A 22,281-nucleotide genomic window follows, 5' to 3' on the forward strand; every position below is an offset into this window, starting at 1 on the left:
CAAACTCCACTTATTGAACTTGATGAAATCAATGAAAGCAAAGCCCGGATAGTTTGGCTACTGAGTTGTGAACACCTTTTCTTATTTTTCTTTGATTTTTAACTCTATCCGCGGGGTTCGTAAGTTGCACGATTGAAGAAATAACTTTTGCCCGTAGGTCGGTTTACTATCGTCGTTGAACATGTTTTGTTCCAGAAACAAAAAGGCTTCCATCTTTCACAAAGTAAATTCACCGAGTGATTTTTCCCGTAAGGGGTAAACGAACAATGCCACAGTAAACTTGAAACACTCAAAATATTGGGGCGGTTAAGAATGCATGAAAATTATCCAATTGCAAGACAAATTAAATCGCGAAATTATTGAAATGACTGACGAATCTCAAAGAGGCCATTTGTTGGTTCAACTTCACAGCTACTGACTGTTGACCAACAAGCTCTTTCATTAAAGTGGCTGGTATACTAACTATGGCGGAGGTAAAGCTCAATGATCAGACGAGCAATTCATTGACTTCATGAGAACAGAAAGACGTCAAAGAATGATTCATTCAGTGAATCACTAGTCGACAGGTAATGAAAATAAAGAAAATCATCAACTTTGTGATATATATTGTCTTGATGTGTCGGTAAATTCTTACAACTAACATGAAAGGAAATGTACGGAATTCAGTAAGGAGAGTTAATATTTTAGACATGGGATTGAAAGCCGTAGCAATCTTGGGACTGCACTGACACGGAGGAAAACGGAACGTTTTATAAATGAACCGTCGCAAATTTTCATACTAGGCAGGAAAATATTAATTTACTTCAAGTTCAGTTGTACAGGTGCTCTTGAAGAAAATAACATTACAACTTTCCTTTCAGTCAATTGCTGACTCACTCGGTTAACAAGATGAAAGAACAGTTTTGATTGTTCATGTGACGCGGGAAAGATAGGTTAATTAGGGTGATCATTTGTGAGGTTTTTATGGACGGAAAAAAGATCAGAAATATGCAACAGGTTTCTTGGAGAATAAAAGCTGCGGGCGACAACGGGAAGATGTAATTAGTCGTTGCTTATCAAGCAAGAACAATAACGGAAAAGCTATTAAACCAGATCGCGAGACGGCCAAGGGCACGCTATATTTTGACGAGAAAAGACCGGACAATGCACTTGAGTAGTATTTCAAACATGAATTGAACTAAAACTTAATTTACACTACGATTTGCTAGTACGATTGATAAATATTTGTCGAAATTAGCATATGACGAGTAATGAGCCCTCATTGAAACCCTTTTAAAGTAACTGTTGTGCGAGAAATTTAAAGTTGAAAAGTTTCTTGATTCGTCAAACCAATAGTTTTGTCTCGGTCCCCACAGAGTTTAAACGAGGCTGTCCCTAAGATGAAAAGATGGGAATGGGACTACTACAGCGTCTGTTTAGAAGAACATTTCGACCTGGTTAAGTACCTTTTTTGGGGGGGGGGGTGTGGGGGGGAAGGCAGGGCGCAAACATGGAGTGATTATTACTAAAACAAAATCCAGATCGTGATGTCAAATAGTCAGGAAACAAAACTTGTTCAATGTTTCTGTGACGCATGAAAATATGTAATGTTGTTTCAAATACAATTCTTAGGTCTTGGTGAACGCAGACTAAAACAGAAAGATATAATTAGTTACTGTTTGATGAGCAGGAACAATAACGGAAAAGCTAGTACAGACGGAGACAAGAGCGCTGGCGCTATTTCTCTCGTGCTCCTAGCCCCTGAAATAAGGAATCACATCAAAGTAGAATTGCTCAGAAACTTATTTTCCATAGAGATTTGATCCTTAATTTATTTGTTATATAGTTGTATATTTCCATTGCAACAGTATCGATCTAAACTCCAACAGGAGATTCTTAAGCGGTATGTAGAGATCAGGAAAGGTTTAAAACTGACTTCATGACAACAGAAATGATGTGAAAAAATGATTCATTCAGTGAATCACCAGTCGACACGTAATGAAAATAAAGAAAATTATCAACTTTGTGATATATATTGTCTTGATGTGTCGGTAAATTCTCACAACTAACATGAAAGGAAATGTACGGAATAATATTTTAGACTTGGAATTGAAAGCCGTAGAAATCTTGGGACTGCACTAACACGAAAGAAAACGGAACGTTTCAGTTATATTTATGAATGAACCGTCACAAATTTTCATACTAGGCAGGGAAATAATAATTTACATCAAGTTCAGTTGTACAGGTGCTCTTGAAGAGAATAACATTAGTACTTCCTTTACAGCTAAACCAAGTAGTTATATGACGTAAATGAAATCATTCGAACAAACAAGAGCATCCAGACAATTTCTGGGTTAACAGGAAAAAGAACTGTTTTGAGTGTTCATGTGACGTGGGAAAGACACATTATGCACGGAAAGTGGAACGGCAGGTTTCTGAGTAAAATACTCAGGGCGGCAACGGGAAGATGGAATTAGTAACTGTTTGTTAAGCAGGAACAATAACGGAAAAGCTTTATTGTGTTATTTAACTAAAGCAGATCTTGACGGGAAGGGAAGAGAAACAAAACTTGTCCAATGTTTCTCTGACGCAGGAAAAGATGTAAACTGAGTTGTTCGGTCTTCGTAAACGGAAGCCAAAACGGGAAGATGTAATTAGTAACTGTTTGATAAACAGGAACAATAAGGGAAAACTGAAGTAGTAGCGACGCCGCCAAAAGCACACTTTGTTACGTAACCCTCGGCCCTGAAATCACACCCAAGTAGAGTTGATCAGAAACTTATTTTCTGTTAAGATGGGATATAAATTTCAATGCAACAGTCTGAATCTCAACTCCAACAGGAGAGTGTAAAGTACGTATAGGTCAGAACATTATACTTCTTGGTAAAGTGAACAACGGTGAGAGTGAAGTGTCTCAAGAACACAGCGCCTTGATCGCAAAATCGCTTGATCCAGGATCGAGAATGCTAATTAGGAATGAAGAATAAGTGACCGGAAAACACATTTGAGTAGTACTTCAAACATAAATTGAACTAAAACTTAATTTATACTAAGATATGCCGGTATTATCAATAAATCAATGAAATGATCATATGCTGAACAAAGAGCCCTCAATGAAATATTTTCAAACTAATTGTCGTGCGAGAAGGTTGGAAGATGAAAAATGCACTAATGAGTCAAAGGATGAAGAACAAAAAAGTGTATAGTACTGTTTTCAGTTTTCGTGTTACGCGGGAAATTGTTGGTTCACTTCAATGAAAAAAGAGCTTATAAAGCCGGTAGTTTAGCGAAACGCAATTCTTTAAATGTGAAATATATAACAAGGCGTGGTGTTCCAGTAATGAACAATCAGCCTGGAGGCAATTCTTTTGCTGGGTGAAATGGTATTTAAGTAAGACGGCTCCTTCATGTTCTTCATCACTTCTTCGGCCCTCCAACTCGGCGTTCTGGTGCTGCGCCATGGCTGACAAAAAGGACCCACAGACGAGGATAGAGTTTAGCAGCACCAAGTCTTTGGATGCCAAACGCTCCTCTCGCAAAACTAAGATCGCTGTGATTGGTGTCTTGGCATTGGTTCTACTACTTGGCGCACTGGTGTCTACAACTTCCTTTCTCGTCCTGAAAAAACCATCTCCAACTCGGTTGGCAGACGTTAATCTGGAAGAAGGCGAAACCCTGACGTATCGAGTGGATCAGAGGATAGAATTACAAGGAGCACAAGTACAGAAGGGTATGTTAGTTTTAGTGTACACACTGCGCGAAAAGACAAATATTTGGGCCCGAATTCACTCGAATACGGATCGGCTCACGCCTCATATACCGCAATGTTCTGACGTATTCGATCACGGCTGACTCGAAATACACCTGCAATATTCTATTAGAATCTGGCCTGTTTTTCTTTATTCAAATTGAATGCTCGTAAATGACTCGAAGAGTTCGATAAATCATACGGGCCACATTTTGGTAGATTAATGTTGCATTAGATGTTCTTCGAAGACATAGTTATCATTTATGACTCGAACAGTTTCAAATACTCCCAGTTGTTCGAGAGTTTGCGACTGGAACACGAGATGCACGACGCCACTTCCGACGTGATCGTCTTCGAACACTAATGGATAGGTCAAGTATGCTCTAATTAACCGCGCGGCCATGGGCCGAGCGCGGTTCATGGTTTACCCGTGGTTTTTTTTTTTTAACCGCGCGGCCATGGGCCGAGCGCGGTTCATGGTTTACCCGTGGTTTTTTTTTTTAACCGCGCGGCCATGGGCCGAGCGCGGTTCATGGTTTCTCCGTGGTTTTTTAACCGCGCGGCCATGGGCCGAGCGCGGTTCATGGTTTACCCGTGGTTTTTTTTTTTCGCAGTTTTGTCTGCGACCAGACCCAAGCTTCCACTCGGCCAAATTTTGAGTCACGCAACCTGTGATGTTTACTCGCCAAAAGCTGTTGAAACATTAATAAATCTCATCTCCGATACTGACTTTCGCGGGAAAAAATTAAAAACCCAGCGTTCGTCAAAAATTATATTTTTTCACCAGAAATTTAGCTCGGAACATATACATATTTATATTCCTTTGAATCGTCGATGAAATGACCTTTTCCGGATATTTTTTCCTTCGGGGTCGACAAAAACCTCCGATTACAAAATCACGCCGAACCCACACGTTGCAAAAAAATCTCTTCAAAACCCTGACTTCGAAGCGATATAACACTTCAGCGTTAATAGCTACCACACATCGGCAGGCGGTAAATCTATTCGTTAACAATCCAGCCTTATCGTGTTAAAATTTCAGCGAAATCGAACAAAACCAGAATTAATTAGAGTTTTTTTGTGACCTCACTCCCCAGACTTGACCTAACAAAGGAAGCAACGGTCGCCCATAGCAACCGAAAAACACAAACATAACAAAGCCGAACGTTTCGGCCAAAAATCTCCAGAATTATCGCCTGAGAGCTTAAACTTGAATGGGAACATCTTTTTCGAACTTTTTTCAACTGATTTAGACGAAAGACTGGCCTCGGCGGGCTACAAGAAAGACCAAGAGAAAAACAGAACAAGACAGCAGAACAAGCCGATAACATTTCATCGCATGGCTTTCGGCACGAAAACGAAAATACAGCTTACTTCTGGATAAATTCAGCCTTAGAAGCCAGCAACCGGCCCCAAATTACTTTCTGTATCCTTACAAATGTCCTGATTTCTATCTCCGAAAGATTTTGCCTCAATTTTGAGCAAATAAACATTTCGTCGACGGTGACCGCCATTACGGTGGCTTGCATACTAAATTAGCTAACTTGACAAAATTCTCCCGAGGGGGGATATGACAAATTTGGTGAGAATCAAAAGTAACGCCAATTTTCTGTCACGTTTTCAATCTGTGGTCACTGAAGTGACCGGCAAAATCGATACATCGGTCGGGATAGGGTTTTTTTATATGACTTGTGTGACTACTTTGCTAGCCCTTTACTCGTGGAAAACACCAATCAAATTTAATCATGACTTTTAAGAAAGAAAGCTGTTGTTAACAGTGTTATTATTGTGTCGTTCATATCGTTAATGCCCATACATATCCCGAAGAAAGTTCTAGATTAAGACCATTACGTCATCGGAGATTTGTCAACGGCTACCACTGATGGTGCAATAATACAGTTTGCGTTGATCAAGTGATGTGATGTCTACAGTAAGAAAAGAATCATCAATGACTGCTTTGGAATGTGCACTGCGTTCCGACGATAGTGCTAAGCGAACCGTTTCATTAACCGCGCGGCCATGGGCCGAGCGCGGTTCATGGTTTACCCGTGGTTTTTTTTTTTTCGCAGTTTTGTCTGCGACCAGACCCAAGCTTCCACTCGGCCAAATTTTGAGTCACGCAACCTGTGATGTTTACTCGCAAAAGCTGTTGAAACATTAATAAATCTCATCTCCGATACTGACTTTCGCGGGAAAAAATTAAAAACCCAGCGTTCGTCAAAAATTATATTTTTTTCAGCAGAAATTTAGCTCGGAACATATACATATTTATATACCTTTGAATCGTCGATGAAATGACCTTTTCCGGATATTTTTTCCTTCGGGGTCAACAAAAACCTCCGATTACAAAATCACGCCGAACCCACACGTTGCAAAAAAATCTCTTCAAAACCCTGACTTCGAAGCGATATAACACTTCAGCGTTAATAGCTACCACACATCGGCAGGCGGTAAATCTATTCGTTAACAATCCAGCCTTATCGTGTTAAAATTTCAGCGAAATCGAACGAAACCAGAGTTAATTAGAATTTTTTTGTGACCTCACTCCCCAGACTTGACCTAACAAAGGAAGCCACGGTCGCCCATAGCAACCGAAAAACACCAACATAACAAAGCCGAACGTTTCGGCCAAAAATCTCCAGAATTATCGCCTGAGAGCTTAAACTTGAACGGGAACATCTTTTTCGAACTTTTTTCAACTGATTTAGACGAAAGACTGGCCTCGGCGGGCTACGAGAAAGACCAAGAGAAAACCGGAACAAGACAGCAGAACAAGCCGATAACATTTCATCGCATGGCTTTCGGCACGAAAACGAAAATACAGCTTACTTCTGGATAAATTCAGCCTTAGAAGCCAGCAACCGGCCCCAAATTACTTTCTGTATCCTTACAAATGTCCTGATTTCCATCTCCGAAAGATTTGCCCCAATTTTGAGCAAATAAACATTTCGTCGAGGGTGACCGCCATTACGTTGGCTTGCATACTAAATTAGCTAACTTGACAGAATTCTCCCGAGGAGGGGATATGACGAAAAGAGCTGAAAGATGGCCTATAATTGGCTAATGATGAGATCATCGAAAGTAACGCCAATTTTCTGTCACATTTTCAATCTGTGGTCACTGGAGTGACCAAAATCGATACATCGGTCGAGATAGAGTTTTATTATTAAATTATATGACTTGTGTGACTACTTTGCTAGCCCTTTACTCGTGGAAAACACCAATTAAATTTAATCATGACTTTTAAGAAAGAAAGCTGTTGTTAATAGTGTTATTATCGTGTCATTTATATCGCTCATGCCCATACATATCCCGAAGAAAGTTCTACAAAGATTAAGACCATTAGGTCATCGGAGATTTGTCAATGGCTACCACTGATGGTGCAATAATACAGTTTGTGTTGATCAAGTGATGTGATGTCTACAGTAAGAAAAGAATCATCAATAACTGCTTTGGAATGTGCACTGCGTTCCGACAGTAGTGCTAAGCAAACAGTTAAATTTTAAAAGCGCGGTTATAAGATCTAACAGATCTTCTTGTTTTTAAAGCGCGGTTATAAGATCTAAGAGATCTTCTTGTTCGTAGTTTTGTCTGCGACCAGACCCAAGCTTCCACTCGGCCAAATTTTGAGTCACGCAACCTGTGATGTGTACTCGCCCAGGGGCGGGGCAGAAGACTCCTGAAATTTTTGTACTGGATCATCCAACAAAAAGTGACGTCACATCCGGTTTAAACGGTGCCGCGCAGCTCGTTTCACAAAGCGAAAAAATGGCGTGTCGATTGGGGAAGATTTTCCTCTATTTGCAAACCATCAGGTTCGTGTCCTTCCATACTGAGGATAGAAATATCTTGAAGGCACATTTTTTCGACTTTTGAAGCAAAACTGTTGGCAAAAGAGAACAGTTTAGTATTGTTTTGAAGGAAAATAACGGAGAGCCTTCTGTCATCGAATGGCGGATTTTACACATATTCAAAACTGGTGTTGTTCCGACTTTTGGTTCTTATTGTTCGTGATTCGGTGATAACACTAAGTGCAATATCCTCTAATGTTAACAACAACCTGGATGAAGTATTGCTGGTCATAGTTTGCACTGTGTACAACGGGAACATATTTAACAGAAGCCGTTTTTTTCTGGAAGTGAACACAGTTGAAGCTCTATATCCACGTGCGTGTGGTGGAAAAGACATGCTGAAGCGTACACTCAAGGTTAGTATCCTATTTCCGTATCTTTTGTTGAATACGGTTTTTCTCTGTAAGAAATAAGCAATGTTGAGAGTCAGAGGTGAGCTTTGGGGATATCAGATTTCCCCGAAGAGATCAACAAAGGGGTGAAGCACTCCCCCACCAAATTTTCTGGGAGTACCCCACCGGGTACTGTGAAGTTGTTCACAAATATACATGTATGCTGGACAGAATTCAAATTTTATCCAGTGGTCAATTGTACATTCCTCTGTATTGTCTGAACTGCAATGCAGGCCTGGGGATCAACTTCTTTGGGCAGTTCCAAAAGAGGGGGGTTGGCCTGTTTAGGGTTAGCTCCTTAGCCCTTAACTTTACCTCCACTTTTGACAGGTACCCACTTCTACTGTGACCCGGGGCGGGGGTACTCCCTTATATACACTACAGGGGTATGTGTGGCCCCAAAAGGTATCGTTTTTCAGTCATTTTGGTCATAAATAGGGTATCAGTTTTGGCCATTTTGGCCTTAAATAGGATATGGGTTTTGTACTCTAGTCTTGAATTGGGTAATGTTGTTTAGAAAAAGCTACTTTTTCATCATTATTGATAGGACCACAGACAAAAGGCCGTCAAAAATTATGTTTAGGGCAACTGTGTCAGCTACCATGGTGGTAAATAGGTTATCGAATTTTTATTCTGGTAATAAATAGGGTAGGGAGAATCGCAGATTTTGGTAGTCATAATTAGTTAATTCGACTATTTTGAGATTTTAAAGATATGTTCTATATATCAAATTGACTCAACAAGAGATGCTGTGGAAACACAGGCCACTGGTGATTGTTTTCACAGCTTTTTTAGTTCTTCCAAAGATCTGTTTACAACACCTCGTCTTCTGTTAATCTGGTGGGGATACAATGTAGCTCTGTAGCAACGGGACCTTTGTTCATTATTTGATCAATGTTTAAATGGCATTTACCTTCCATCTTATAAAGAAAAAATGAAAAATAGCTGTCTCATACGCATGCATCAAATAATTCACAAAAGTCAGTTGTCATTGCTCCATTGTGGGTGGGCTGAGAATTCTAGCTTGGTTTGATCTTAAAGTGATTGTTTGCCATTTATTTCTGCATGCATTTGGCTGAATTTGACCCTGCATGACTATTCAAAACCCTTATTGAATAATCAAATGGGCAATATCCCTCTTTATTTGAGTTTCCCTCAGTCATTCAATCACAGTGGGTTTTGCTGAGTTAATTTTCTCTTCTTTGTAAATTGATATTGCTGCTTTAAATTCTAAATCTAGGCATCATGTGACACTCGCCATGCGAAGAGTTGTCCAGGTTAGCCAAGCCAAAGTGTTTTCATAAAGAAAAGTTGTCCTGCCTGTCAGGGTGCCAAGGCATGACATGAGCCAAGGCTAGACAACTCACCCACCCCTGTTGTCTCGCAGGCGAGACAGGTTCATGAACCTAACTGTAAACAGTTGGTTGAATTTTCAAAGAAATAAATGAAAAGTTAGCTTGGCCAGGGTAACTCAGGAGAAGGGTTGTCTTGGGTACGCAAGACCTTATAAATGGGCCCTAGTACGGCCATTCTATTTTATTTCGACACTCCCTCTTCCTCTGTTGACATGAGCCTTAGACGGGGCTATGAAAGAGTTATTTCTGCACTTTTATCTTTTCTGTTAGGTGGTAAATATTGACTTATTTAGAAAGTGTGGCTGGGGGAAGGGGGTGTGGATATGAAATCAGCTCTGGGCCCAAGTTGTGTGTTGTCTAACTGATTATACAAACTATACTTTCCAAAATCTTTATGGGTAGGTGTTTGAGAAGATCATCTTATCTGTTCATCACTACAGTGGAACCCCACCTTATGGCCACCCCATTCACATAGCCACCTTGTTATTACGGCCTCTTGATTCTGGCTTGAACAAAGGCTCAGTCAGTTGGTCATTTTCTTATTTAAAGAACCCCTTTAACCACACTGTTAATGTGGTCAGATTTTTGTGGCCCAGCAACCAGGTTAACAGAGTTCCACTGTAATTTAAAATTGTCAGTGTTGGTTGTTTTAAGAATATTTGTACCTCACAGTGGTGAAAATGAATTTGAGCTCTTACCCACAAAACAAAATTCTAGATCGTACATTTTAGGAGTAATATACACAATTTATAGTAATTAGCATCAGGCATCACTTTGATAGTGAAGTCCCATAACTCTATTATTTGGAGATTGGTTATCCACTATCCCTGAAATTACCAAGGCTGATATCTCTATTATCATGTCATCAAAGTCATAATATTTTGACACCTACTGTACCAAACACAGTTTCCTTAAGCAGTAACAAGAGTCTTTCTTTAGTAAACCAAAATAGTACTTGCTGCCAGGTGCTTTATAAAAGTATAATCCTTCCAGAAGCCTTCACAAAGTAATATCAGTAGCTAGCAATTTTTTTGTGGCTGATTTAAACCTTGTAATAAATCATACTGAACTGGCCCAAGTTTAATATACATTTTGTTGTATTTAGCTCACATGTTTTCAGTTTAAAGGAGAAGGTCACTCCAAAAAGCTTACTTTTTTTGTCTTCACTTATAGCAAGTGAATATTCAGCATTTCCACTCACCAAAGCTTCAGCCTCTGAAGTGCCTGCTATCCTTAAGAAATTCATCTCGAAATTAAGAAGCGACTTCGGAGGCCACCATTTTGCAACTGTCTTTGCAGCCTGAGGCTGTGTTTATGTGACTTCATTCCGTCCAACTCAAAATTGGTAAGAAGGAGAAGAACCTGCAACTGACTTGGCATCTGTCACACGGTCAGCAAAATCTTTTTTTTTTTTCCAAGCAATTATCCTCTTCACTATCTTCATTGCTATTATTTTGGAGTTTAGAGCATGCTTAGCTCAAAATAATATGTCTCAAGAGCAGCCATAACCCGGAGTGGTAGTCAAAAGGCTTGTCACAAGCCATCAGGACAAAATCTGTCAGACAGAATGATGTCATGAAAACTTGGCCTGGGTGCTTCTTTGGAGGCAAACTTCATAAGGAAAACCTGCACTTTAGACACTGAAACTTCTGTGAGTGGCTAACCTTAGTGCAAGGTTTTCATTAGCGTTGACATAAAATTTATGTTTTTTGGAGTGACCTCCTGTAAAATACACACATTAAGACTTAACTCAGTACCAAGGTACATCTTGTATGACCAGTAACAGAAAAACAAAATATATATTGTCCAAACTCAGTCATGTTAGTAGTGTTAGTGTCTAATGAGTTCCTGCAAAGAGATAATTATACAATCGTTCTAGCAACTCTCCTCAATATTCTGGGAGTCTCCCACCTACCGTTTAGATCATCCATCCCAGGCAAGTTTTGAACTATTGTCCAGATACAAGGGACCATGGGCTCCTAGGGACAGTGCTTTAAAGTGCTATTATGATGAAATTTGCGGATGTCCTCCATAATATGAGCATAACAGTTTTGTTACCATGGCAACATACTGGGTTTCAACCTTCCCTGATGATTATAGGCTTTTCTGGCCACCCTTGGCTTTCCATTTTGATATTTGCCAATGGTGCCTCATCAGCACGATCTAGTAAGCATATTAACATGCAAGGTCAAAGTCATAGCCTCGTTTAACTTTTTTCAAGTTGAAAATCACTGAATTAGTGAAATCAGGTTAGAGGGGACTGGAAAAGAGCAAGTTGCCATGGGAAAATACAGGCCGTATATAATTTTTATAGCCATAGGTGTGTTTCCTGTAGTTCTAACTATAAGCCTATTAACCTGATGTAATATTGGGTTAAGTGTATGACAACATCAGTCACCTCATTTGCATATTTCTAATTTTTAAACCTACATATCTTTGGAACTGATGCAGATATTTGCAAAAGGTAAACAGCATTTTTAATCTTTTGTGGAATTCTGTGTGATACACCTGAAAATTCTGACTCAAGGGGTAAAAATTTAAGGAGAGAAGCACTTTAAAGCATTGAGTTGAATTTATGCTGTTGGCAAAATTTTACTGTAAGGTGTTGAAAGGAATTTGGAGGGGAATTTGGTGTGGTTATTGAATTGACAGACATTGGTTCTGTTATTATTGTCATTATCTTCTATATTTTTGAGGCAGAATGGTTGTTGGCAAAAGCAAAACTGGCAATATCCTCACTGACCTGGTTTAGATGTTTTTAGGTTTTTGTCTCTGACAATGAAGGTCAATTTGAGTAGTTACACTGTCTTTACAATAGAACATATGGATATTAATAGTATAGTTATTTTTCAATATCCTCATACTAAAATTATAGTAATTTTATGGCTCAATTTCTACCTCTGCTTTAATTTGTTTAAACCAGTTTATTTTTTTTAAACCAATTTAATTTCATCAAAGGGGAAGGGGGAATCTGAGAACAACAATAAATTAGACCAACAAATATAAGGACAATCGTCATTTGCAATGGTTGCTTTCATGGCCTAATGGAGATGAAGTGGACCAAAAAGTCAGAGATCTGATGTTTGAATCTAGGTCTGTCTGTGCAAAGATTGTATTGTAGTGTAGGAGTATTATGGTAAGTTATCACTTATGTTGGGGGGTTGATATGGGATCCTGGCTGTACTGTTGTAGGGTAGGAATAGGGACTGTGGGGTGGGTGGTGTGCTTGTGATCCTTTTTAAAAACCACTCTAAAAGTGAAAACAAACTGATTTCAATTGAAAAATTTACAGTACAGGTAAAAATGATACATTATATGTTGTTTTTTATAGGTGGTAAATGAGCAAATACCCTCATGATCAAGAGACCTGTCCAAGTGTGATTTTTTTTGACTGATAATGAAAATCATAATAAAGATGCAAAGCCACCTTGGTGTGATTTCTTCCTTGACAGTGAAGTGCAACCTAACCAAAAGTTGCATTCTGTAAGAGGTTTACAAAAATTAAATGGAAAATTAAACTACACCAGTTTGTATTAATTTTATAAGTACTCCTCCCTCCAAAATATATTTGGTATGTTGTCGTACATGGACTGGCAAGAATATAATGTAGCAATTTTATGGGAAATGTTTCCATTTAAAAAATATGCAGCTGAGACACAATAACAATAATTCTCATTTCTGTGGTGTTTTCTTTGGTGTGAAAGTGTAAAAACAGATTCTATTACCCTACATGTAAATTGAAGAATATAGGAGCTCCTCTGAAAAAGTTTCTTGGTTTTTTTTTTTCTGTTCATTTTTTTTGTTGAACATTTATATTTTCCTATAAGCAGTTTCTTCACAACACATTGTAAGATAATAACTAGCCATAAAAAGGACGTTTGTGTCTCAGAGATCACTTTCAAGATAAAAAAAGTGACCTTCATTTATATTTTTTCTTTTCTTTCGGCAGAGACGTTTTGAGAATTTCCCTAAAAATATCACAAGGTACAAAGGAAGGGGCAAAAATAAAAGTTATGTTTTCATTATCAGTTTAAGTCTCTCTCTGAAGCTGCAAAGTATGGTTATTTTATACTGTTGTGGATAATGTTAGGCCCCTTTTAATTCAAAATACAAATGGGAACTTACAAATTTGATAATCACACAATCCCTTAAATTGGCACTGTTTTGTTTTTTGCTTTTTTCCAGAAAACAATTTGAACATCCTTGTTACACAAGGAGAGGGGGGGGGGGGAGGTATTCCACATAGTTTTAAATGAGGAAGCTGCACCTCAAGGTCCAACCCCTTAATACTGTATCCCTTTTCTAAACCCTTAGAAAGTAGTTTTAAAATATCTTTTTGAACAATATATCAGAATCCACTCATTCTGGCTCATGAGAGTAAATGAGAGATTATCAACAACATTTTAGAACTAGAAGAAGGGAAATCCCTAAAAGAAAGATTTCCATACCCTTTCATTATAAACCTGAATTCAACTTGTCAGAAATCCCTTACCCTTTAATAGTTATATCTGAAGCCTGAAAACTTTTCAGCAGAGCTTCCCAATAGATGTCATTACATGGAGTCCTCCCACATACACAATCCAGGAACTCTTGACAAGTTGCGATGAAGCTGGCTTTAAGACTGTCTGATCAGGCAGCTTCTTCAGTTTTTGAGTACAAACTTGTTACTCTCAGTCAACTTCTAGTATGGAACCTTTTCTTTTCTGGTCTGGTCCAAGTTCACAGACACTACTAGCTAGCAATCACTTTCACAACACTAACCCTAGCAATGTCAGTCGCAGTCTGGTTGTTAAGTTTCACCGCACCATGTTTCATGGTCACTCATCATTGTCAGACATGAGTTCATAATAGCCTGTAACATTCACCAGCCTGGCAGTGTCATTGTTGCTATTACCTGTTCCCAGACTTCCTTTTATGGCTCGGTGTTGGGGCATGATATTTCATTGCTGTTTGCAAATAGTTTGTTAAGATCGCACATTGAAAGTGTGATGAATTAAAATAATTGAACTCTATGAGAGAGAATTGTCAGAATTGCTAGGGTTCTCTCATTTCCTGGAACTGAAATGTTTTGATGTAAGCTTATATAGAGAAAGCAGACTGAAAATAGAGCAAAATGTCTAAGTAACCTTTCAAAATAAGTAAGCAAATACATTTGATAGTTAGGGATTAAAAGATAGGGAACTTGGTCTGTAAACAAGGCAATTGAAAGGTATCGAAGCAATTAAAGGTGCATGCTTGACCTCACAGGATCGGGGGGGGGGAGTGTATTGAAACTTTATAGTGTCACTGACATTTAACACTGTTGAAACAGAAAAATAAATTACATTACAACTGGAAAAAAAAAAAAACACGACATGCCCCGATTACTGAATCGCCCATAAAAATATCCTCTCGTTTATATTTAAGGGGTTCACGGCCTGCTTATGTACATGTTAAAGGAAGCGTTTACCATTATTAAGGGATTACCAAGGGAAAAGTTAAGATATCTCGTTTAAGATTCTTAACAAATCGTAACTGAATTTATGATGCCAGTTTGAGTCACAAGCCAGAACACGAATCTGAGTTAGTGTCGATTGGCAAGAAAGTTCCGCCCCGTTATGTGTGTGGGTCTTCACAGTGTGATACGATTAGCAGCTCTCCCTTACTCTCAAGTGTTTGTCAATGGTAAATTTCGAAAATTGGACTTCTGTTAAATAGGTTCTCCCACGGGTAGAAAACTGACATTGCGCTTTTGTCTCAGTGTAATGCCTACCTAAGAGAATAGGATATTTGAATTGAGTGCAACTTACCTAGAATTCATTATTTCCACGTAAACGATGACTCCTGTGGAATTCAGCTACGAAGAAACGACGACATTTCGTAAAAACACACGCCTTCAAAACAGCGTCTTTTTGAAGAAATAATTGTTCTGTTCCTCAAACAAACGATATGGCGAGGAAGTAGACAAAATTTTGTTTTTCATGGCCAAATAAAACGTTAGAAATATCCCGCCGATTGCGAAATATTGCTGTTTTACTTACAGGGAGAACGATTATGTCGCAGTCAAATTTTTTTTTGTCACTCAACCCGCTTGTTTACCGGATGTGACCTCACTTTTTGTTGGATGATCCAGACACAAAAAAAGTGCCAGGCGTCGCAGAGTCTTCTCCCCCGCCCCTGGTACTCGCCAAAAGCTGTTGAAACATTAATAAATCTCATCTCCGATACTGACTTTCGCGGGAAAAAATTAAAAACCCAGCGTTCGTCAAAAATTATATTTTTTCACCAGAAATTTAGCTCGGAACATATACATATTTATATTCCTTTGAATCGTCGATGAAATGACCTTTTCCGGATATTTTTTCCTTCGGGGTCAACAAAAACCTCCGATTACAAAATCACGCCGAACCCACACGTTGCAAAAAAATCTCTTCAAAACCCTGACTTCGAAGCGATATAACACTTCAGCGTTAATAGCTACCACACATCGGCAGGCGGTAAATCTATTCGTTAACAATCCAGCCTTATCGTGTTAAAATTTCAGCGAAATCGAACAAAACCAGAATTAATTCGAATTTTTTTGTGACCTCACTCCAAACTTGACCTAACAAAGGAAGCAACGGTCGCCCATAGCAACCGAAAAACACGAACATAACAAAGCCGAACGTTTCGGCCAAAAATCTCCAGAATTATCGCCTGAGAGCTTAAACTTGAACGGGAACATCTTTTTCGAACTTTTTTCAACTGATTTAGACGAAAGACTGGCCTCGGCGGGCTACAAGAAAGACCAAGAGAAAACCGGAACAAGACAGGAGAACAAGCCGATAATATTTCATCGCATGGCTTTCGGCACGAAAACGAAAATACAGCTTAGTTCTGGATAAATTCAGCCTTAGAAGCCAGCAACCGGCCCCAAATTACTTTCTGTATCCTTACAAATGTCCTGATTTCCATCTCCGAAAGATTTTGCACCAATTTTGAGCAAATAAACATTTCGTCGACGGTGACCGCCATTACGGTGGCTTGCATACTAAATTAGCTAACTTGACAAAATTCTCCCGTTGGGGGGATATGACGAAAAGAGCTGAAAGATGGCCTATAATTGGCTAATGATGAGATCATCCCACTGTCCAAATTTGGTGAGAATCGAAAGTAACGCCAATTTTCTGTCACGTTTTCAATCTGTGGTCACTGGAGTGACCAAAATCGATACATCGGTCGGGATAGAGTTTTATTATTAAATTATATGACTTATGTGACTACTTTACTAGCCCTTTACTCGTGGAAAACACCAATTAAATTTAATCATGACTTTTAAGAAAGAAAGCTGTTGTTAACAGTGTTATTATCGTGTCATTTATATCGTTCATGCCCATACATATCCCGAAGAAAGTTCTACAAAGATTAAGACCATTAGGTCATCGGAGATTTGTCAATGGCTACCACTGATGGTGCAATAATACAGTTTGTGTTGATCAAGTGATGTGATGTCTACAGTAAGAAAAGAATCATCAATGACTACTTTGGAATGTGCACTGCGTTCCGACGGTAGTGCTAAGCAAACAGTTAAATTTTAAAAGCGCGGTTATAACATCTAACAGATCTTCTTGTTAGTACAAAAGGTATAAGCACAGACGTTTTTGAACCACGAACGTGATCCGGAAATGTATGTTTTTGGCGAGTTTTCACGCATCACCAGTGAATTGAAGTGACCCATTTTGGTATTTACAACATGAAGTTTGCGACGAAAACTCGATAATACACGCCAAAACGAAAAGAAAATTCGGACTTACGGTTCACGTCTCACTCTCAAAAACTTAACGTCTCTGCTTAAGCTCTCTACTGTGTTTTTGTTTTTAGTGTTATAGATAACATTCACCGCGTTATTTTGGGATCGCATCTGGGCAAACAAAGACACTGCCATGATCCGCTTCAGTAACTTGTCAATCTACCCTAGCTCCTCCCTCGAGATTTAGCAGATATTCAAATTGGTAGCCTCTTTGGTGTGCGTGGCATAAATTCTCGATCGGTTTCAACACTAAACAGCGAATCCTGTTCTCAAGCTCACACCTTTTAAAACTTGCGTTATTTTTCAGTCTGTTCATCTGTCTTGAAAGTGCTCTTCGATCAACAGGGAATTTGCACAACACAAAAGGAGTCTTTCATCAGAGAGCCAACATGGCCGCCAAACAAAAACCATACACAACCCTCCAAGAACAAGTTGATCATCAACAGCACCCAGACAACTTCCAACTTCAACCAAGTGGAAATCAAGGTGAACAAGCAGGTTATCAACCTCCACAAGCAAGTTACCCACCGCAGCAAGGTGGTTATCAACCTCCACAAGCAAGTTATCCACCACAACAAGGAAGTGACGCACCACAACAAGCAAGTTATCCACCTCAACAAGGCGGTTATCCACCTCAACAAGTTGGTTATCCACCTCGACTACCTGGTTATCCATCTGAACAAGCAAGCTACCGACCACCAGAAGCAGGTTATTTACCACAGCAAGGTTACTCACAGCCTCCGCCTCAGCAGCAAGTTTCTAGGACACAAGTCATAAACCAGCAGCCGGGCGTCATGGAAAATACGGCTGACGCGACCTTTGGTGTTTCGTCCGTCAGGACGGTTTGTCCACATTGTCGTGTTACGGTTGCCACCACCACACACTATGTACCGGGTATCACTGCTTGCCTGTGCTGCTGTCTGTTTGGTGTTTTCGCCTGCTGCTGCTTGGACGAGATTATGGACGTTCAGCATGATTGCCCACTTTGCAAGAACAAAATCGCGGTTTACGAGCAATCGTGTTAGAAGGTAGGCTCGATTACCAGCCGCTGTTCGGGAGAGAGCGGCGCAAATCGAACCTAGTCAGAAGGTAACCATGAGGAAAACCAACTTAGGCACTTTTCTATGCAGTGACTGACGCTTTCGATATAACTACAGCAATTTTAATGAGGCGGCCAAAAGTAGACCAGAAGAGAAGTCCGCTCAAGCTTTTATAGATTAACTTTAGCCCTGTTTATAGTTAGTATTGCTGTTTTAATTTGCGCTGTTCTTAATTTGCCAAGATTAATTTTAGACGCACAGCTTCATCGATATCCTCACAAGCTACAGACGGTTTACGAAAATAACAATTCAAGATAACCAGCTGAATAACAAGTCAAGGCAGACACGGTCATTCACTCCACAATTTAGTTACTGTCCATCCTTTAACTTCCCACTAGCAATACTCAGTACGCGATAATTTTACAAGCTTGTAGGTAATATCACTTTACTTCTGTTTGCTTTCGGTCAAGTGAACCTTAGGTGTTAATGTACGTACCCTTTACCACATGTACCGCATAATTCTGTAGATACATAGCTACCTTGTTTTCCGCTCACTTTTCATTAAACGATTATAAGTACGTGCTGTCAGGAGCCACCTTCTCTAAATGAAGTTGCTTACTTACTCACAAGCTTACAATTTTCGTTACGGCAATCGCTAACCCCGGCTTTCTGAGGGTGCTTCTATTTTCGCTTTTATGACAGTCAACTAGATTGCATGAACGTGCGGCGAGCGGTATAAAAATCTCTCTAGTGTTCGAACCCAAAGAAACCTCCCTGTGTTTGTACGCAGTTACAACACTACTTAACTCCAACAGAGCGTGCATCTTCTGAATTCGGTGCACTTTTGAGGTTCCGGCGAAAGATAATTTCCTAGAGTGGAATAAATTAGGATGATATTGGGTCCACAAAATCTAACCACCACATAGAAACACTTGCTTCACTTCGCTGATTTTTCAAACTTCCCTAGCAACTTTCTTAGCAACTGTCTCGACTTCTACATTCGGTAACAGCCTTGCGGATATTCAAACTGGCAACTTCGCCAGTGAAGTGTGAATTCTTGATCACTTGGCTTACTACAGATACGTCACGGTTTCGCAACTTGAAATACTTATCCTAAATTTTTCAAATTCATTGTTTGTAATCCGTGTTAATGTTCTTCATCCTAAACCATACTTGTCTCTTTATGGTTTATTTTTAGATCTGTGGTGTTTTCCTATCGTAGTAAACTGCTATTTTCAGGTTTCCGCCAATGTATGCTGCGCCTTATATTTTCTTCCTTTGCAGGCTGTATCGAAAGTACCGTACTGTATCAAACCGAATAGCAAATATCGAAACTAGGAGTAGCTACCACTAAAGCTGCCCCCGCTGTTCAAAAAAAAAAAAACTAAAGGAAAATTTTTGTAAATGAGTTCATTTGAACGATTATGGTTTGCTTTATTTCCTCATGTATGATTCTCTTGTTATCGATTTCTTTGTTGTAATCGTGTTTTCGCGCGAGACATGAAGAAATCACACGGATACGAGCGCCTTAACCATGAGGCTACTGCACCTCCACCGGGGGGAAAATTTTGAGTCACGCAACCTGTGATGTTTACTCGCCAAAAGCTGTTGAAACATTAATAAATCTCATCTCCAATACTGACTTTCGCGGGAAAAAATTAAAAACCCAACGTTCGTCAAAAATTATATTTTTTCACCAGAAATTTCGCTCGGAACATATACATATTTATATTCCTTTGAATCGTCGATGAAATGACCTTTTCCGGATATTTTTTCCTTCGGGGTCAACAAAAACCTCCGATTACAAAATCACGCCGAACCCACACGTTGCAAAAAAATCTCTTCAAAACCCTGACTTCGAAGCGATATAACACTTCAGCGTTAATAGCTACCACACATCGGCAGGCGGTAAATCTATTCGTTAACAATCCAGCCTTATCGTGTTAAAATTTCAGCGAAATCGAACAAAACCAGAATTAATTCGAATTTTTTTGTGACCTCACTCCAAACTTGACCTAACAAAGAAAGCCACGGTCGCCCATAGCAACCGAAAAACACGAACATAACAAAGCCGAACGTTTCGGCCAAAAAACTCCAGAATTATCGCCTGAGAGCTTAAACTTGAATGGGAACATCTTTTTCGAACTTTTTTCAACTGATTTAGACGAAAGACTGGCCTCGGCGGGCTACAAAAAAGACCAAGAGAAAAACAGAACAAGATAGGAGAACAAGCCGATAATATTTCATCGCATGGCTTTCGGCACGAAAACGAAAATACAGCTTACTTCTGGATAAATTCAGCCTTAGAAGCCAGCAACCGGCCCCAAATTACTTTCTGTATCCTTACAAATGTGTTGATTTCCATCTCCGAAAGATTTTGCACCAATTTTGAGCAAATAAACATTTCGTCGACGGTGACCGCCATTACGTTGGCTTGCATACTAAATTAGCTAACTTGACAAAATTCTCCCGTTGGGGGATATGACGAAAAGAGCTGAAAGATGGCCTATAATTGGCTAATGATGAGATCATTCCACTGTCCAAATTTGGTGAGAATCGAAAGTAACGCCAATTTTCTGTCACGTTTTCAATCTGTGGTCACTGGAGTGACCAAAATCGATACATCGGTCGGGATAGAGTTTTATTATTAAATTATATGACTTGTGTGACTACTTTACTAGCCCTTTACTCGTGGAAAACACCAATTAAATTTAATCATGACTTTTAAGAAAGAAAGCTGTTGTTAATAGTGTTATTATCGTGTCATTTATATCGTTCATGCCCATACATATCCCGAAGAAAGTTCTACAAAGATTAAGACCATTAGGTCATCGGAGATTTGTCAATGGCTACCACTGATGGTGCAATAATACAGTTTGTGTTGATCAAGTGATGTGATGTCTACAGTAAGAAAAGAATCATCAATGACTACTTTGGAATGTGCACTGCGTTCCGACGGTAGTGCTAAGCAAACAGTTAAATTTTAAAAGCGCAGTTATAAGATCTAATAGATCTTCTTGTTTCGACTTGTGTGCGAGCAGACCCAGGCTTCCACTCAGCCAAATTTTGAGTCACGCAACCTGTGATGTTTACTCGCCAAAAGCTGTTGAAACATTAATAAATCTCATCTTTCCCGGGAAAAAATTAAAAACCCAGCGCTCGTCAAAAATTATATTTTTTCACCAGAAATTTAGCTCGGAACATATACATATTTATATTCGTTTGAATCGTCGATGAAATGACCTTTTCCGGATATTTTTTCCTTCGGGGTCAACCGAAACCTCCGATTACAAAATCACGCCGAACCTACACGTTGCAAAAAAATCTCTTCAAAACCCTGACTTCGAAGCGATATAACACTTCAGCGTGAATAGCTACCACACATCGGCAGGCGGTAAATCTATTCCTTAACAATCCAGCTTTATCGTGTTAAAATTTCAGCGAAATCGAACAAAACCAGAATTAATTAGAATTTTTTTGTGACCTCACTCCCCAGACTTGACCTAACAAAGGAAGCAACGGTCGCCCATAGCAACCGAAAAACACGAACACAACAAAGCCGACGTTTCGGCCAAAAAACTCCAGAATTATCGCCTGAGAGCTTAAACTTGAATGGGAACATCTTTTTCGAACGTTTTTCAACTGATTTAGACGAAAGACTGGCCTCGGCGGGCTACAAAAAAGACCAAGAGAAAAACAGAACAAGACAGCAGAACAAGCCGATAATATGTCATCGCATGGCTTTCGGCACGAAAACGAAAATACAGCTTACTTCTGGATAAATTCAGCCTTAGAAGCCAGCAACTGGTCCCAAATTACTTTCTGTATCGTTACAAATGTCTTGACTTCCATCTCCGAAAGATTTTGCCGCAATTTTGAGCAAATAAACATTTCGTCGACGGTGACCGCCATTACGGTGGCCTGCATACTAAATTAGCTAACTTAACAAAATTCTCCCGAGGGGGGGATATGACAAATTTGGTGAGAATCAAAAGTAACGCCAATTTTCTGTCACGTTTTCAATCTGTGGTCACTGGAGTGACCAAGGTCGATACATCGGTCGGGATAGAGTTTTATTATTAAATTATATGACTTGTGTGACTACTTTGCTAGCGCTTTACTCGTGGAAAACACCAATTAAATTTAAT

At 39.4% G+C, this 22,281-nt stretch overlaps 2 protein-coding genes and 1 long non-coding RNA gene across 4 annotated transcripts in view; all 3 read left to right on the forward strand.

Moving 5' to 3' along the window:
• The first annotated feature begins 3,322 nt into the window (after nt 1-3,322).
• Nucleotides 3,323-22,281, forward strand: part of LOC110041662 (uncharacterized) — a 33,949-nt gene continuing 14,990 nt past the window's right edge. Inside the window, exon 1 of the mRNA XM_089279051.1 lies at nt 3,323-3,709. Within this exon, the coding sequence (XP_089135177.1) occupies nt 3,439-3,709 (271 nt within the window). The 5' untranslated portion in view covers nt 3,323-3,438. The remainder of the gene's footprint in view (nt 3,710-22,281) is intronic.
• Nucleotides 7,391-12,846, forward strand: LOC149097430 (uncharacterized). 2 transcript variants are annotated; one of them, XR_016204060.1, is made up of 3 exons: nt 7,391-7,934; nt 9,211-10,715; nt 12,657-12,846. It is a non-coding gene; the product is annotated as an uncharacterized LOC149097430 (long non-coding RNA). The 2 variants fall into 2 exon arrangements; XR_016204059.1 differs by lacking the exon at nt 9,211-10,715.
• Nucleotides 17,041-18,716, forward strand: LOC149097431 (uncharacterized). The gene has a single exon (XM_089279050.1). It carries the CDS (start codon nt 17,483-17,485, stop codon nt 18,116-18,118), a length of 636 nt encoding a protein of 211 aa, XP_089135176.1. The 5' UTR covers nt 17,041-17,482; the 3' UTR covers nt 18,119-18,716.

Source organism: Orbicella faveolata, unplaced genomic scaffold (assembly GCF_042242905.1).
Source record: "Orbicella faveolata isolate gen_17 unplaced genomic scaffold, um_ofav_v1 contig_47, whole genome shotgun sequence".
Taxonomy (NCBI): domain Eukaryota; kingdom Metazoa; phylum Cnidaria; class Anthozoa; order Scleractinia; family Merulinidae; genus Orbicella; species Orbicella faveolata.